Raw genomic sequence first — 15,919 nt, forward strand, 5'->3', positions numbered from 1 at the left:
TACTGCTAAAGTAGTATCTTAAGGAATGAATACGAAACTCCTTGCGCTCACAATTCAAAGTAATGTAGATCAAAGGATTCAATGGATATGACCGACTCCAAGAGGCGACAGGGGTCGTATATAATTTTTCGGTGTCATCATCTCATTATAGCCACTTGACTTTCTGGTCTACTGACCAAGCGAAATGATATTTTGTGTCAATTGCAGACACATCACACTGTAGAACAGCAAGACCCTCTATGGTACTTCCAACATTGACGTAGCAAATTCATCAACAAGCCATACCCATGATTCCCAACTTAATATTCTAACTTGTCTCTTCATCGGCATCTTGAGCTGCCTGCTTCCTACGGGCAGCCTCCTTGCCAGCAAAGCTAAACAACATGCCAAGATCATAGGTCACTTTCAAACATCCTGCAATAATGAAGGACACACCGAAATGGCCATTGCTCGACAAGATACCCGTCAACAGGGGACCCATGCTCTGGGCTGTAGTCTTCACAACATTTACCGCGCCCATGATAGCTGTGCGCTTGTCTGCCGGCAAAGCTGCAGCAAGGAATGCGGAGCGAGGCGCCACATCCATGTTCTGGGTGCAGGCTCGCAGAATCAAAAAGGTCAGTGCCAGAGGCAGGCTAGATGGGACGGAGATGAGAGCCAGACAGATCGCCGACGGCAGATGAGTGAATACCATAGTCTATCAAAGAGTTAGAAGTCGTTCAGCAGCCCGAGTAGGAAGAATACCTTACCTTGACATTACCAATTCGTTTGGCGAGGGACGAGGCCACCAGCATGGATGCCGCAGAAATAATGTTCGTAGTGAAGAACATAGTGCCGAGCCCACCTGAAGGCAGATTGAACTTGCCCTTGAAGAAGTAGGTCATCCAGGACCTGACAAATTAGCATTGTAGCCTATAAGAGTTAGGATCTCACTCACAGTGAAGCCAATCCAGACGCAAATGAGTCCACTCCAAACAGGATGAAGAGACGGATAACCAGAGACCACAGGTCCTTCTCGATAGACGGAAACAGCCCCTTCTTCGTGGCCGGTTCGACATCTTGTTCGACAGGTTCTGACAGCAGTGGTCGGGTTTCGGAGCTCTGCTCCTGTGGCTCTTCTTTCTGAACCTCGACTTTGCCACTCAGACCCAGAGTCAAGATTAGCTTAACGACGCCGACGCCGGCATAGACGAAGAAAATGATGCGACAGGCGGGAATGAAGGCCCATCCGTGGATTGACTCGAGAGAATTGATGATCCAACCACAGACAAGCATTCCTGTGGCTGAGCCAGCATTTCCAATCAAGGAATACCAAGCAAAAACATCACTCAGAAGCTCATGTGGTGTGAGATGAGCCAGAGTGGATTCCTCCACGGCACGGAACGGGCCAATTTCATTTCCACTACGAAGTTAGCTCGGATAAAAAGAAACCACAGAACAAAAAAGACGAACCTCGGACTGACGACACCGAAGACTGCAGCAGCCAGTAGAATCCAGAAATTTCCAAAAAGAGCAAAAATGACTCCGCTGCCAGCCATAAGGACCGATCCGAGCGACAACACCGCCTTGCGACCCATAGCATCGGCAAATAGAGTGAGGAAGAAGCTGATCACCACATCTCCGACCAGCGTGAGAGTCATAAACAAGCCAATCCGATCATCTGAAATTCCCATGGCCGATAGATACGACGCCAAAATCAAGGTCGAGCCGCCGTACGCGAAGAGCCGGACGAATCGTTGCGCGCAAAGAAGCTTCACGTCGAGCGACGACCGCCACATGGTGGTTAGACCCAGCTCTTCGAAAACATGGGCCATGTATCGCGCCGGTCGCGATTGATTCTCCATTATCAGATGGTTGAAGGAAGAAAGTTGAAGGTGGAAACAACTTTTAACCTCCGACGTTCGGAGTCGGGGTTCGGGCCGGAGCTAAGCTTTCTTCGGGGGAACTAAACGGTGGACGGTGGGATATATATTACATCTCTCTTTGGGAGTATAAGGAGTATGAATAAAATTATTATGTACAAATATCTCTCACTGCTCAGTCTTGGGAGGCCATTTCACTCGTCGTTCTGCCCGCACATACAAGTTGGTAGGACGAATCAACTGGAACATGGGATCATACTCGACTGGCCCATCATTCTCTTTTGTGAATTTGTACCGGTACAACAATTTGGGCAAGAACACTTTGACTTCCTGCAAGGCAAAGTTGAACCCAATGCACATACGGGGTCCAGTAGCGAAGGGAATATACGCAGACTTATGGCGGTCCTTCACTTCCGCCGTATCCCAGCGGTCTGGATCAAACCGTGCTGGGTTAGACCAGACAGCTGGGTTGTTGTGAATGTGGTGAAGGGCAGGAATGACGATAGAGTCTTCGGGAAGCTTGTATCCGCCTGGAAGAATCATATCGACCTTGGCAGTGCGCGCGGGCTGGTATGAGGGATTATGACGGCGTTGAGTTTCTTTGATGAATTTGTCCAAGAACGTCAGACGATCAGTCAGATCCGCAGTCATCGGGGTGTCGGCATCGATGTCGTTGTCAATCAATTCCTGTAGGAGTCTCTCCTGCATGCCGGGATAGTTGACTAGGGAATAAAGCAGCCACGACAACAATGAGCTAGTAGTAGTAAACCCAGCGCCGGTGGCTACTACCAGTGCCTCCATCAGACTTGTCTTGGGCAATTTCTCGCCCTTGTTATCCGTGGCGCGAATAATATAATCTGCCTAACGTCAGCTCGAGCCTTCCAACTGCCAGGTATTTCACTTACCAATCATATTCGAGGCCTGCAATGCAGCATCCTGTAACGGGAGATCCTCGACACCATTCCGAGAAGCATTTTGAATGGACTCGTTAACCATCTCAACGATACGATCACGAGCATGCCGGAGACGCTTCGGGTCACCGAAAGGCAACTTGGCGTACCAGTCGCCACGGGCGGTTACCTTCTTGTTCAGCTCCAACGACTCGGCAATTCGGTAGACAAGTTCATGAGGTGGCGCATCCACGGTGGAGAAATGCTTAAAGTCCATACCCAGAACCAGCTTACCCACGGCCTGCGCACCGAGCTTAAGCATGTACGGGTAGACATTCCAAGCCTCGCCGCGCTCGTCTAGCTCATCAAACACATTGAATGCATCCTCGACAGTCTCTTGCATAGTGGGGGCATAGTGGCGCACTGCTTTCGGTCCTAGCGCTGGCGGGAGGAACTTGTGTGCCGCGCGCCATTCGGGTGTATCGGTGTCACCCAAGAACACACCGGCCTGTTGGTTCTTAATGGGGTGTAAGGGGTGTGCCTCGTTGATTTTCTTAGTAAAGAAATCAGACTCTGAGAAAACAATGGCCGATAGCTCGGGGTCATTGGTGTGGTAGACCGTCCGGCCCATGTTGGTGGTTTGGATGATGGGTCCATATTGGTCAAATAGACGCTGGTGGTTTCCCAGGTGGTCAGGATAGACCTCGAAGAAGTTCCCCACAAATGGCAGTCCCTTGGGACCAGGGATCTCCCGTACGGCCTTGCCGTCTATGGAGATGGCAATGGGCTCTTCATTCGCAAGGATCTCCGAGGTAGTGGACAACACCGAGTCCTCAGACTGGAAACCAATTCCTATCATGGGAGTCAGAATGATATCGGAGACGATAGGACAAAATCTTACCATTTGGCTCAACAATGGCAAATTGGCCAGCAATAAGGAGCTGAAGTCCTTGGTAGTTGACTGTTGTCTCTACCTCGATTGGGCGAGCAGAGGTAATAGCCTCGCCCAGTAAGTAGAAATGTTTGGCAACCATTATGAAATGAGAATGAAACAAGTTATCTTCCTCTCCTGAAGGGCCCGCTCACATTTTATAAGGATCTAATTATCTGAGTCGTTCAAAACTGCATAGTAGACTCCACTATTTCATAAAAACGCGTCCCGATTCTTTTTCATCTCATAATAGAAGAAGATGTATATCTCTAAGAGCCTCGGCTCAAAATATTTCTCAGGATCCACAATAACATCACGCCGAAATAGGCAAAAAGTAGTGTATTCCATACGGGAAGGGAGTTGGACGTTATATTTCGGGCTCACCGTGGCCGACGGCAGACGGCAGACGGCACCGACACGAATTGTGCCGTCTCGGCCCCACCGACAAGATCGAGGTTTTGTTTTTTTTTTGTCTTTTTTTGGCTGATTTTTCTGTTTTTTTCTTTGACTTTTTCTTTGACTTTTTCTTTGATTTTTTCGAGATGCCGAGGTATTTTGAATCCCTGATTCCTGGTAGGCTGGTTTTATGTTTTATGTACATATCGGAAGTGCTAAGTGGGCTATTGCGATAATTCCATGTTCCAGTACGGAGTACTTTTCGTGATATTAAATTAAGACTCCATCCTTTTGGTTTTTGCAAACATTTGAAATCTTTCATTCACAATGTCCGTTCCAGAAACAAAAGAGCTGAAGGCTGAGTGGAAGGCAGATGTTGAGCTGCCAGAGTATACATTGAAAGATGTAGCGGCACATAACACCAAGGGTGATACCTGGATGGTCATCCATGGACAGGGTAATACATTTTTTTAAAGTTGATTCAATCGAAAAGCCGGTACTAACATTGCAACAGTCTTTGACCTCACAACATATCTGCAAGATCACCCAGGTGGTGCAGAGGCTCTCATCGAGGTAGCCGGCACCGATGCCACAGCAGCCTATGAGGATGTCGGGCATTCTGAAGACGCCCGTGAGATCATGCAGCCATTCCTGGTGGGAACTTTGAAGGATGCCCAGCAGTATGTCCGACCCAAGGCAGTGCGTGTGGTGTCCCAAAAAGCACCCGTAGAGGCCGGCTCCTCATCATCGACCATCAAGACGATCGCTTGTGCTCTGGGTGGACTGATCCCAGTCTTCTACGTCTTCAGCAAAAGCAACAATCTCACAACCAACCTGGGAGCCATCTCCCAACTGATCCCTCACCAACTGAAGAGCTTACGACTGCCTCATGGAGGCTTCGTCAACGGCTTCTTGGCCGCTTCTGCTATCTCCACAGCCGTGGGAGTAGTGGTAGCACGACAGGCCGGCAAATTCACCAAGATCGACTCTGGGTTCATGCGTTACCCACCTCGTATTAAGTCAAAGAAGGTGATCCGTGCCGATCCACATCTCACACACGGTTTCCTCGAGCCGCAACAATACCAACGCCTGCCACTCGTTGAAAAGACCGAACTAGCAACGAACGTCTACCGTTTCGTCTTTGCACTGCCAACCGCCACAGATGTGTTAGGTCTACCCATCGGTCAACACGTCGCCATCAGAGCTGTTGTCGATGGAACGACCGTCACTCGCTCATACACCCCTACCTCCAACAACATCGACCGGGGCCGCATTGAACTCGTGATCAAATGCTACCCCGACGGTCTATTGAGTGGGAAATATCTGGCCGGCCTGACCGTGGGCGACGAAGTCGAGTTCCGCGGACCTAAGGGCTCTATGCGTTACACAAAAGGTCTTTGTCGCAAGATCGGCATGGTGGCCGGCGGCACAGGCATCACGCCCATGTACCAGCTTATCCGGGCTATCTGCGAGAACGACACCGACACGACGGAAGTTAGTCTGGTCTACGCGAACCGCAGCGAGGCTGACATTCTCTTACGCGAGGAGCTGGAACGGTTCGCGCGCCAATACCCAAAGAACTTCAAGCTGTGGTATATGCTGGACTCTGCGCCCGAGGGCTGGACCTATGGATCGGGATACGTGGACCAGGCAGTTCTGGCGGAGCAGCTCCCTGCAGCATCGCCAGACACTAAGGTGATGTTATGTGGGCCGCCCGGAATGGTCAATGCCACTAAGAAGAATTTGGTGGCGCTGGGCTTTACCAAGCCAGGGGCTGTGGCGAAGATGACCGATCAAATCTTTTGTTTCTAGAAAATTGCCTAATATAGTAATAGCCGAGGTTAATGGAGAAGCCAAGTTTTTGTTGAGTCGATGGGAAATAGCGGCTCCGGCCCCGTTGCCGAATTTGTTCTCGTGTCCGACACCAAAAAATTCTCCTCCGGCAGACCTCCGAGACAGTCCACTCACCGAGTGCTCATTCCCGAGACTTTGACTGGTTGGAGCTTATCTTCCAGGGGAGGTGTGCCTCGGTACTTCATATAAATAGTATAGATTAATGTACATAAACACTATCTCGGGCTGAAATTCCCCTGGATTACAACATAGAGACAACTCCGATCAATTCGCATCATCCTTTGTAGCTTTGCGCTTTCTTCGACGCCTGCGTCTCCGCCGCTTCTTCACCCTTGGTTTCTTTCGTTTTCGAATCATGTACCGAACCCGTTGTCCTAATCTTCCTTCTCTCGTCTCGAACCTAGTCTTCAAATCCACTTCTGCTGACATCCTCACAATAGGAGTGATGATGGACTTGATATCCTTCGAGCCGTAGTATCGAGGAAGATATCGAGGAAGATCAGATGATATGGTAACACTCTTCTTGTTCTTCGACGGTGCATTGTCAGTAGAAACAGGCTCGGGAGCTGGCGTAGGATCTTCTGGATCGAGTGGAACTTTGGCTGATCGTGGGGTCAATGGCCGGGATTGCAAATGACATAGATAAAGATAGTATAAGAGCAGTAGCAAGGCCCCGACACCGAGGATAGACCCCGCTATTGCGCCTTTGTTCCCATTTGATAGTCCGGTGCTTCTGGCCGAACGGATTTGCTTGGGTGGAGGAGTTGCTGCTCTATCGACCACGTGGATGACAGTGGTGAATGGAGTGGTCGCTGTCAATGTAGCCAAGTTCAACGTTGGCCAGGGCTTAGTATGTCCCAGGGTAATGACTGACACAAACGTGGTGTCGGCCACGATAAGTGTCTGGGTGACCTCGCGAATCGCAGGTGCCATTGCTCGACGCAAATTGAACTGGCATGACTGGGCTTAAATGTCAATGGCAGCATCACTTTATCTCGCACCACAAACACGTAGGGTATGCATGAGCGGATCAAACGGGTCCTCTAATATATGTGATAAAACAATCGAATTGGTGACTCTCGTATCTTCTGACTTAGTTATGCAGCTTATGCAGTGCAATCACATGAGTCTCATGACGATTGGTGGAATGGTCTGCAGGTGTCGTTGCGAGGCCAGCTCACTGCATCTTGGCGCGGGGATTCTCATGAGCACGTTATTAGGACGAACACCTGTGTTGGCTTTTTTTCCCCGCGAATACTACCAGGGGTCTCATGTCGCTTGGTTTATTTTACCAAAGCGCCGCCCACCCTTATTCATTAGACTGACATGCAGCTTTTATCTCGAAGCAATTTTCTGCCCGAAGAAGAACAAGCGCAGGTGTATGGTCGCCTCGCCCGCACGGATGAGCCCGTGCGATACTCGATATCAAAGAGTCCTCGAGTCCTCGACGTTCGGGGCGAACTCATAGTATTCAATATGTGTGGTACAAATTCTCTATAAAATTTACAACTTCGCGCGTGCAGGAGCAAAGTTCGACCCAGCGCCCTGGCTAATAGCTTCGACAATAGCATCAACGCTATTCAAAATCCAGGTATTCCCCTCGTCGCTAGCTAACCATTGCGCAGCCTCTTCCCCCTCGACATCATTCACCCACGAGCCATCCTCAAGCGCCTTCCGCAACCCAAACACATGCGAGATGACCTGGGGTCCAACGCCAGACTGAGCGCGCAAACACGAGATAGCAATAATAGACGTCAGAATCCGCCCAGCAGAGACGCCAGTGCTACGCTCCGGATCAGACAGCAGGGCACCGTAGTTGCTGTGTAGGATGTGCACCGGCAAGTCGGGGTGTGAATCGGCCAGTTTATTATATAGCTTCTTCTCGAATGGCCGATAGATAGAATCCCAGAGTGCGTGGCCGCGGTCACTGATCGCGGAGATGTTCTCCGGGGTTGGTGCGCGGGTCGGGGTACGGGAGAGCTGGCTGCCGACTGAGTCTGGAAGGCTGGCTCTGAAGGCGTTGAGGCAGTTTATAGTGCGTGGAATACCGTTGAAACTGATGCATTTTAGACCGACCTCACGCATGAGCTCGGCGGTCTCGACTTGCTTGTCCGGGTTGGTGCTGGCTAGTTCGTAGAGGGCTGCGAGGGACTCGGGGGAATTCATAGTCATTGTTGCCGCGGTCTGGCATTGATGTTAGATGGCGGTTCAATCTTGACTGAGGGGGTTGATTCACTGATAGTGCGACCCATGACGGCTGCGAGATCTTCTTGGATTGCGCGGTCTCTTGGATCTTTTGGTAGACCGAGGTTATGTTTGCTGGCGCGGGGACGGTGGATGGGCGGGCGGCAGGAGCATTAATTAATGCCTTAAGGCTGATTGAAAGTCGAGACATGTCGAAGGATGAGCTCTTGTGTCCTGGGTGTGGATGTCTTGCCATTAAAGATTGGTGTTGAAAGCCAATTCTCTTCCCGACCTCGGGGGCTTTGGAAACAAACGGAGCTCAGAAGTGAACACCGAAAGATACCGGGAGGGGATTGTAATATGACAGTAATTTGACCGGAATGTTCCGGTAATATTACCAGTGGATCTTGGAAATCCGGGGATCGCGGGGAAACGAAACACCGCGAGGCTCTTGGAAGCTCTGCCATTGGCGAGAGGCCTTGGGGCTGGAGAGGAGCTCGGACCCAGAAATGCCAGCCGAAGGGGTTCTCTCTGGCTGTTTGTGGGTTATTTCTTTCAAGTCTTTCCTCTTTTTCTCCCCATTCTACGCTGCGACAGATAGACCAGGAGAATAAGATCATTCGTGCGTCGCCAAGCAACAACCAAAGTCATCATGGACCCACCGAAGTCAAGAGTGTTAGAGCTCGAAGAGGCGAAGAAAGCTCCTCTCGATCAATATGGCGACCTCTCGCACCAGCAGAAATTGACACGGAAGATACTATGGAAGTTGGATATACAGTCAGTTCAGGCACTACAATCACTCCGCGCTCGCTAATACCTCTCCCAGCATTCTTCCTATTCTAGCCCTCCTTTTCCTCATGTCGTTTTTGGACAGAACCAATGTCGGTAACGCCAAGATTATCGGTTTAGAAGCGGACCTTTCTATTACAGACCACCAGTATAATGTCGGCTTGGCTGTGTTCTATCTCACCTATATTTGCAGGTGCGTTGTGTGCCATTGGATTACAACGCCAGAGGCTAATTGATATAAAGCGAGCTGCCGAGTAATCTTGTTCTTAAGAAAGCATCGCCGAAGATTTGGCTGCCGTTCTTGACGGGTATTTGGGGCATCATCACCATGTGTCTAGGATTTGTGCAGAATTTTGCTGGTTTCGTTGCTGTCCGGGCTTTGTTGGGTATTGCCGAGGGGGGTCTTCTCCCTGGCATGGTATGCTTCCAATATTTCAACAGAATTGACGTTGGTCATGACTAACATATACAAAAAGGTTCTATATTTATCTTCTTTCTATAAACGAGGCGATTTGGCTCTGCGAATTGGCTTGTTCTACACAGCTGCTTCCCTGTCGGGCGCATTTGGAGGTACGTGCATCGGTTTTATTGGTTCTTCGACGAATGCTAACAATTTAGGGCTTCTTGCTCGTGGGCTAGCTGAAATCGGGCCTCGGGGGGGAATAGAAGGTTGGCGCTGGATTTTGATTATCGAGGGCCTTTTGGTACGTTGAAGGTGATGGTTATTAAAAAAAAAAAGTGCTCGTCTGACAGTTAATAGACATTTGTCTGTGGAGTGTTGAGTTTCTTCGCCCTCCCAAATAGCTTGCAATCAGCATCATTTTTGACTGCGGAGGAAAAACAATTTGGAGAGAAAAGGCTGATGCTTGATAGTCCCGGATCACTGGAAGGGTAAGCTTTTCTGACCCGCTGGATGAGAAAGCTTGGCTAACACAAACAGATCCTTGGCATCTGAGGCTGAATCGTTCAAATGGTCCGAAGTGCGCCGAGGTGTGCTGGATCTACAAGTCTGGCTCTCTGCCTCAGCATACTTTGCCATTCTTTCTGGGCTATACTCCTTTGGCTTGTTTGTATGATTGTTCTATTCCGGGCCCGTCTGAAATCCACTGACTGTTTCTAGCTGCCAACCATTATCAAAGACCTCGGTTTCGCTAAAGATGCCAATGAGGTTCAGTTGTGGTCTGTGATACCTTATGCGGTCGCAGCCGTACTTACAGGTTAGTCCGCTTTGTCTACCTTCCATCGATCTCATCAAATGCTCACTCATCCTTTAGTCTTTGTTGCGATCGTCTCTGATCGTCTCCGTCTGCGAGGTGTGGTGATGCTCTTCACTCTCCCAATTGCGATCATTGGATATGCAGCCATCGCCAACATTGACTCCCCTCGGGTTCAATATGGCATGACCTTCCTCATGGCAACCGGCCAATACGCGAGTGTGCCGTGCATCTTGGTGTGGTTGTCGAACAACTCTGCGGGACATTATAAAAGAGCCACTACATCGGCGCTGCAGCTGGCAATTGCAAATGCTGGAGGATTTGTTTCGAGTAAGTCGCCCACGGGCTTTATTTATTTATTTTTTACACAGATCTCTAACATCAGTACTATAGCTTTCAACTATCCATCTAGAGATGGGCCTCTCTTCCACCGTGGACATACCATTGTTCTTGGGTTGTTAGTGTTCGCGTGGTTTATGTGAGTATATTTCTTGTTATGGATTCAAGAGCTATTGCTGATTATATAGGATTTTACTTAATGTGCTCTACTGCGCGAAGATCAACCGAGACAAAAGGAAGGGTAAGTATGATCAATACGCAGGGTATAATGACGACCGTAACCCGGAGTTTATGATGGTTCTATGAATGATGAGAGTGATATTAGACATAATGACATGTCCTACAAATATATGGCTCACAATTTCAGGATGGTAATCGTGGCATGTCAACCGTTATTTCTTTTATAGGTTCAGCGTATGATTCTGCACAAGTAATGTTATACCCACCATTGCCACCAGTGATGAGGCTTCCAATCCTGCCTAGTTGCACCCCGCAAATCATCTGTATTTACCACATCCACGCCTTCATGCACAAGCACATGCCAAACATGGTTCCGCAGTCCAACCGGCCAGGTAGGAGTGCCCCAATACCGCACCTTTAGTCCCAACTTGTGAGCTGCACGTACTTGACTCCGAAGAATAGCGAGCTGAACATTCGACAGACGGCTAAGAGAGAGAGATCCAATAGCCGTGCGGAAGTCTGCCGATGCATAATAGCTGTTGGATGGGTTATATGTGGAGTCCATTGATTTGTAGTCATCTGCCGTTATTTCGGCAGGAAAGGTCAAGTTGTCAAGAGGTGCATCGTAAAAGACGTCACGGTAAGTCGTGTTCTCTAACAAGAGATGTAAAGGCGCGTCTCCGCTGGCGACAACGGTAATCGGCCCGTATACAACATCAGAGCCATTAAAGTGAGTCAAGTAGCCCTTCTCACGAAACGGGTTCAGCCGTTCGACAAGAAGAGGCCAGGTCCGACCACCCTCGGTTTTGCAGTCAACCAGCAAGGTCAGGCTCTGCTTTGGATCATTGGAAAATAGTCCGACCATTTCCTGACCCATAACTTTTGGCCAGTTGCGAGAAGGAGGTTCATTGTGTGTATCGAGCATCTTCAGTAGCGGGTCGAGGTAGAGGCTCTGCAATGTTCCCCGGAGGACTGTGGAAGCTGAATGACCGACCAGAATCTCATTTCCCCATGGCCAGACATCAACTTCAAAGCTGATACATCCTGCACGAAGTGCTGAGCGTAGGGGAACGTGGCGCCAGTAGTCGTTGTGCGAGTGGCATGGTATGGGGATGACACCGTAAGTAGACCAATCGGAAGAGCTTGAGGAGCGTTCACTGGGAAAATTGACCAACTCGAGTTCACATGGGAAGAGATAAAGAAAGCATTGCCATGCAACAGTGAGGATACCACTAAAGTGAGACATTGTTAGCTCAACATGACGTGTCAAGTGCGGAGAGCATGATGCAAAAGCCAGCAATCCACACTTCCAGAAACACTTAGCAGCACGCACATAATGAAAATCAGTGCCCAGAGAGGTCGCTGTACTGCGCGGCAGAACATAGCTCTCTTAGAGCCTGGGTATGCAATGCAGTCCAGGTGAGAACATTTCCAGAAAGACAATCGGGTCTGGTTGTTCGATACCAACATTTTGTCAGAGACTAGGATAATTGTTTGCTCGGGAATGTGCTCCAGAGCAGATGGATGAAATGCCATGAAAGAGAAAAAGAGTGACAAGCTTTTCCTAAGGGCTGGGCATAAGGTAAGCTTATTTTATGGTTAGACCCCAGGCCCAACACGGATGCCGATGTCCTCCGAGTAATACTTATAATACTTCTGCCTAATTACGGGGCTGAGAACTCGTATAAAATTTGTGAGACAATTCGAAAATATATCTAGATTCTTCGCTATCTCTAGCTATATTTATGGGAGAGAGGGGAAACAAAGCCCTTTTTCCAACTTGTCATCTTCGCTATACCCTAGGGACTTGATTTCTTATTTCTTGGATTTCTGCTCTGTCTACTATAGGAGCAGAGTGTGAATTCGACCTCTCTACAAACAAGGGCTAGTTAGCTAATATAACTAACTAACTAGTCAAGTAGCTAACTAGCTATATGCCTGACAAACCAGGCAATCGGTGGCATGTCACAACGCTTTCCCTTTCTGTCTTAGTGCTTTTTCTTTCTAGAGGCCATCAATGCCCGCCGTGTCATGATTAAAGACATTAGAACATTCACCGAAGACATCCCCTATAAGCCTTGGCTTATGTGGTGGCCTCTCAAACCGGAGTCATCTGCACTAAGTCGTCTTGCCGAGAGATGCCCTTCTATGCACGTGCAGATTGCCATTGCCGCTATCCATTGCGACTACCGTGGTCTGTATGAATCTCTCAATATTCCGCCCAGAGCTGGCCCCACCGAAGCCGCAGACCAAGTTGGCTATTCTTTCTACAGGGAGGGCTGGAAAAGCGTACAAAAGAGTTGGGAATGAATCCTGTTGATCAAGAACCTGTGATCTATTCCGGGGATGAGACTCATGCAACTTTAACCCTTGATATGGGGTCCACTGGGAATGAGCACCATACTCGCCTCCGCGCGGACCTTATGGATTAGCGATTTGGAGGATACTTTAGACACCGAATACCGTTCAGGGGCTATGTTGAGAGATATTTCTGGCTTTCATTCGAAACAGCTCGTAAACTTGTTTGCGAATACGGACCGGATGACTATTTCGAAAGCAATGATACTCACTGGTGTAAGACGCCAAATCTCGAAAGATGAGAATGGAAATGATATGATGTACGACAGCGATGAGAAACCGGAGAGGGACGATTCAAGTCACAAATAAGCACACTTGGATATCTTATCCACGAGAATGCACAGGAGAGCTGATATCCATCTTTGTCTCGTAACTGCACCCACAACGAAGTAGGTTCTATAGTTAGGTGAAGTTCCAAAAAATTGATAGCTTCTCAAAGTGACTATGTACGCAACTAGTGCCTATCTATGTAGGTATATACGTTAATCCTGACTCATTCCATAATCTCAAGGGTATCCGCAATGGTGAACTTGGCATCCGTCTTACTCTGCACCTCTTCTACCTCAACACCCGGAGCAAGTTCCGTCAGTGTGAGCTCTCCGGTAGCTCGGTCAACCTGGAAGACACACTGTACCTCTGTCAGCCTTGGTTTAAATCAACTGGGATCATTGCACTTACCAGGTCCGTGATGATAGTGCTGACAACATTGGCACCAGTCAACGGCAGACTGCACTTTTGTACGATCTTAGGAGACCCATCCTTGGCGACGTGGCTCGTAGCCACCACGATCTTGGTCTTCTCCGGGTTCGAGATCAAATCCATTGCTCCTCCCATACCCTTGAAGACCTTGCCGGGGATCATATAATTGGCCAAATCACCGTTGGCACTTACTTGCAGAGCGCCGAGAATAGACACATCTACATGACCTCCGCGGATCATACCGAAGGACTCACTGCTATCGAATGTAGCAGCTCCAGGAACCAACGTCACGGTTTCTTTTCCGGCATTGATGATATCGCTGGTCTGAGTTAGCGGGAGTTCGGATCAACACGTCTAGGAACAACTTACGGATCCAGTTCTTGCTCAGTTGGATAATCACCCTGGATTCAAATTTATGGTTAGTCCAGCCTGTGGAAGAGATTTTGCAAAACTTACCATTCCCAAGATGCCGTTCTCCGACTGAATCCAAACCTTCACATCTTTTGGCAGGAACGACGGTGCCAACGTGGGAATACCAACACCCAGGTTCACATAGAATCCCGGCTTAAGCTCCTTGGCCGCCCGGCGACCAATGAGTTCTCTTTGAATCCGAGCCTCATCTTTTCCAGAACCAGCTACAGTGGTCTCGCCCGAGCGCAGCTTCCTGATTTCAATGTGCTTGTCGTCCGTGGCAGGGACGATCCGATCCACGAAGATACCCGGTAAGTCTACATCATTGGGATCAATGGAGCCGATTGGGACAATGTTCTCCGCTTCCACAATGGTCAGGGTTGCGGCCTTGGCCATGATAGGGCCAAATGCCTTGGTAGTATATCTAACCACCGTCAGTATCCAGTTTCCAGGACGTACTAGTACATATACTCACCGGAACACGCAGTTACCAGCCTCATCCGCTTTCCAGGCTCTGAGGATAGCTACATCCCCAGTCAAAGCTTCTTCCATGAGGTATGTCTTGCCGTTGAATTCCCGCGTCTCGCGCGGCTTGCCAGACTCCAGAACTTTACCGGACTCGTCCATACGAACGGGAATCTTTCCCTCCTGGATAAAGGTGTCTTCGCTTGTCAGCAACAAACATGGTTCGAGGAGATCTATACATACGGACTCCTGTTGGGGTAAAGAACGCCGGAATCCCAGCACCCCCAGCACGGAGACGTTCAGCCAAAGTACCTTGCGGACAAAGTTCAATAGCAATGTGTCCCGTCAAATATTTCTTCTCCAATGCCTTATTATTCCCGAGGTATGAAAGTATCAGACGGTTGATCTGGCCATTCTGCGAGAGCGTCGAAAGGCCACCCTTGCCCGCGGCGCCGGCATTGTTCGAAACGGCTGTCAGGGAGTGCAATTGATCAGCGCCCCGGCGGTGCATAGCATTGATGAGCGTTTCTATGCTATGTGTCAGCTTCGCTTCTTGCACTGGTTGGTTGTTCGTCCACGTACCTGCAACTCCGCAAAGACCGAACCCAGAGCTAAGGATTGTCGATCCGCTCTTGATATCGGCGACAGCGGCATCGGCATCTTTGTATAATTTCGAACCGCTGCGCTCGACCTTAGGAGCGAGGGATTTTAATGGCGTGGTTATGGAGTATCTAGTGCTGGTGCTGGTACTGAATGGCTGCCAAGGGCGCACACTGGTGCGGACTCCGAGGAAGAGTCGAGGTCGACAGGCAGTGAGCGCTTTGCGCGACAAAGTAGTAGATATTCTAAGAGATGTCATACTTTATGATTGTTTAGTCCAAAACAAAAAAAAATACAAAGCAAGAATGAAATCATCGCGCAGTTAAAACATTGTCGGCATCGGTTAGTCGGAGCTACTTCTGGATGCCGAGGGGCCACTTTCGGAAGCGCCCTCCGAGCGCAACTTTCTGAGCTTCTCTCTCTACTCCGCTATTCTTCTAGAGGAAAAAGAAATTCCGGTTTTGGTCTCACAGCACGATGCCGGTTTGTCTAGAACGAATATGAAAAGCAAGCACGTCGTATAATTCCACGTAAAATACCAAAGGCGGCCCGCCAAACTGGAAAGAAGCCCTTGATCAGCCCGTCAACTGCTTCTTAAACCGACTGGGTTTCCCCTTAATACCACCATGCTACCTTCAATTACCACTCTGCTTTGCCAAAGATACACTAGGGCGTTTAGTACAAGTGCCTTGCATTAATATGGTAGGTGACAGAGTATCAAAATATTCCTTGGCTATATAGACAAGC

At 49.1% G+C, this 15,919-nt stretch overlaps 8 protein-coding genes across 8 annotated transcripts; 2 read left to right on the plus strand and 6 right to left on the minus strand.

Moving 5' to 3' along the window:
• Positions 1–307: 307 nt before the first annotated feature.
• Positions 308–1,844, minus strand: N7525_000050 (putative MFS transporter; the record flags this gene model as incomplete). The annotated part of the gene is made up of 4 exons (XM_002560000.2): positions 308–697; positions 750–891; positions 938–1,402; positions 1,453–1,844. 4 exons carry the CDS (start codon positions 1,842–1,844, stop codon positions 308–310), a joined length of 1,389 nt encoding a protein of 462 aa, XP_002560046.2.
• Positions 1,845–2,030: 186 nt separating this feature from the next.
• N7525_000051 (cytochrome P450) lies at positions 2,031–3,786 on the minus strand (the record flags this gene model as incomplete). Its single annotated transcript, XM_002560001.2, has 3 exons — positions 2,031–2,719; positions 2,768–3,604; positions 3,654–3,786. 3 exons carry the CDS (start codon positions 3,784–3,786, stop codon positions 2,031–2,033), a joined length of 1,659 nt encoding a protein of 552 aa, XP_002560047.2.
• Positions 3,787–4,406: 620 nt separating this feature from the next.
• N7525_000052 (putative cytochrome b5 reductase) lies at positions 4,407–5,891 on the plus strand (the record flags this gene model as incomplete). Its single annotated transcript, XM_002560002.1, has 2 exons — positions 4,407–4,536; positions 4,594–5,891. The coding sequence occupies 2 exons, from the start codon at positions 4,407–4,409 to the stop codon at positions 5,889–5,891; spliced, it is 1,428 nt and encodes a 475-aa protein (XP_002560048.1).
• Positions 5,892–6,197: 306 nt separating this feature from the next.
• Positions 6,198–6,866, minus strand: N7525_000053 (uncharacterized protein; the record flags this gene model as incomplete). The annotated part of the gene is made up of 1 exon (XM_002560003.1): positions 6,198–6,866. One exon carries the CDS (start codon positions 6,864–6,866, stop codon positions 6,198–6,200), a length of 669 nt encoding a protein of 222 aa, XP_002560049.1.
• A 570-nt stretch (positions 6,867–7,436) lies between these two features.
• On the minus strand, positions 7,437–8,373 carry N7525_000054 (uncharacterized protein; the record flags this gene model as incomplete). Its single annotated transcript, XM_002560004.2, has 2 exons — positions 7,437–8,117; positions 8,170–8,373. 2 exons carry the CDS (start codon positions 8,371–8,373, stop codon positions 7,437–7,439), a joined length of 885 nt encoding a protein of 294 aa, XP_002560050.2.
• Positions 8,374–8,769: 396 nt separating this feature from the next.
• On the plus strand, positions 8,770–10,765 carry N7525_000055 (uncharacterized protein; the record flags this gene model as incomplete). The annotated part of the gene is made up of 11 exons (XM_002560005.1): positions 8,770–8,894; positions 8,944–9,099; positions 9,150–9,324; positions 9,383–9,476; positions 9,525–9,610; positions 9,667–9,797; positions 9,847–9,976; positions 10,027–10,123; positions 10,181–10,450; positions 10,514–10,598; positions 10,648–10,765. The coding sequence occupies 11 exons, from the start codon at positions 8,770–8,772 to the stop codon at positions 10,763–10,765; spliced, it is 1,467 nt and encodes a 488-aa protein (XP_002560051.1).
• Positions 10,766–10,895: 130 nt separating this feature from the next.
• Positions 10,896–11,885, minus strand: N7525_000056 (uncharacterized protein; the record flags this gene model as incomplete). The annotated part of the gene is made up of 1 exon (XM_061211458.1): positions 10,896–11,885. One exon carries the CDS (start codon positions 11,883–11,885, stop codon positions 10,896–10,898), a length of 990 nt encoding a protein of 329 aa, XP_061070684.1.
• A 1,605-nt stretch (positions 11,886–13,490) lies between these two features.
• On the minus strand, positions 13,491–15,431 carry N7525_000057 (3-oxoacid CoA-transferase; the record flags this gene model as incomplete). The annotated part of the gene is made up of 7 exons (XM_061211459.1): positions 13,491–13,625; positions 13,676–14,015; positions 14,066–14,097; positions 14,153–14,531; positions 14,583–14,769; positions 14,816–15,100; positions 15,155–15,431. 7 exons carry the CDS (start codon positions 15,429–15,431, stop codon positions 13,491–13,493), a joined length of 1,635 nt encoding a protein of 544 aa, XP_061070685.1.
• Between the last annotated feature and the right edge of the window lie 488 nt (positions 15,432–15,919).

Source organism: Penicillium rubens, assembly GCF_028828025.1.
Source record: "Penicillium rubens strain IBT 27055 chromosome Unknown utg000001l_segment0_segment0, whole genome shotgun sequence".
Classification (NCBI taxonomy): domain Eukaryota; kingdom Fungi; phylum Ascomycota; class Eurotiomycetes; order Eurotiales; family Aspergillaceae; genus Penicillium; species Penicillium rubens.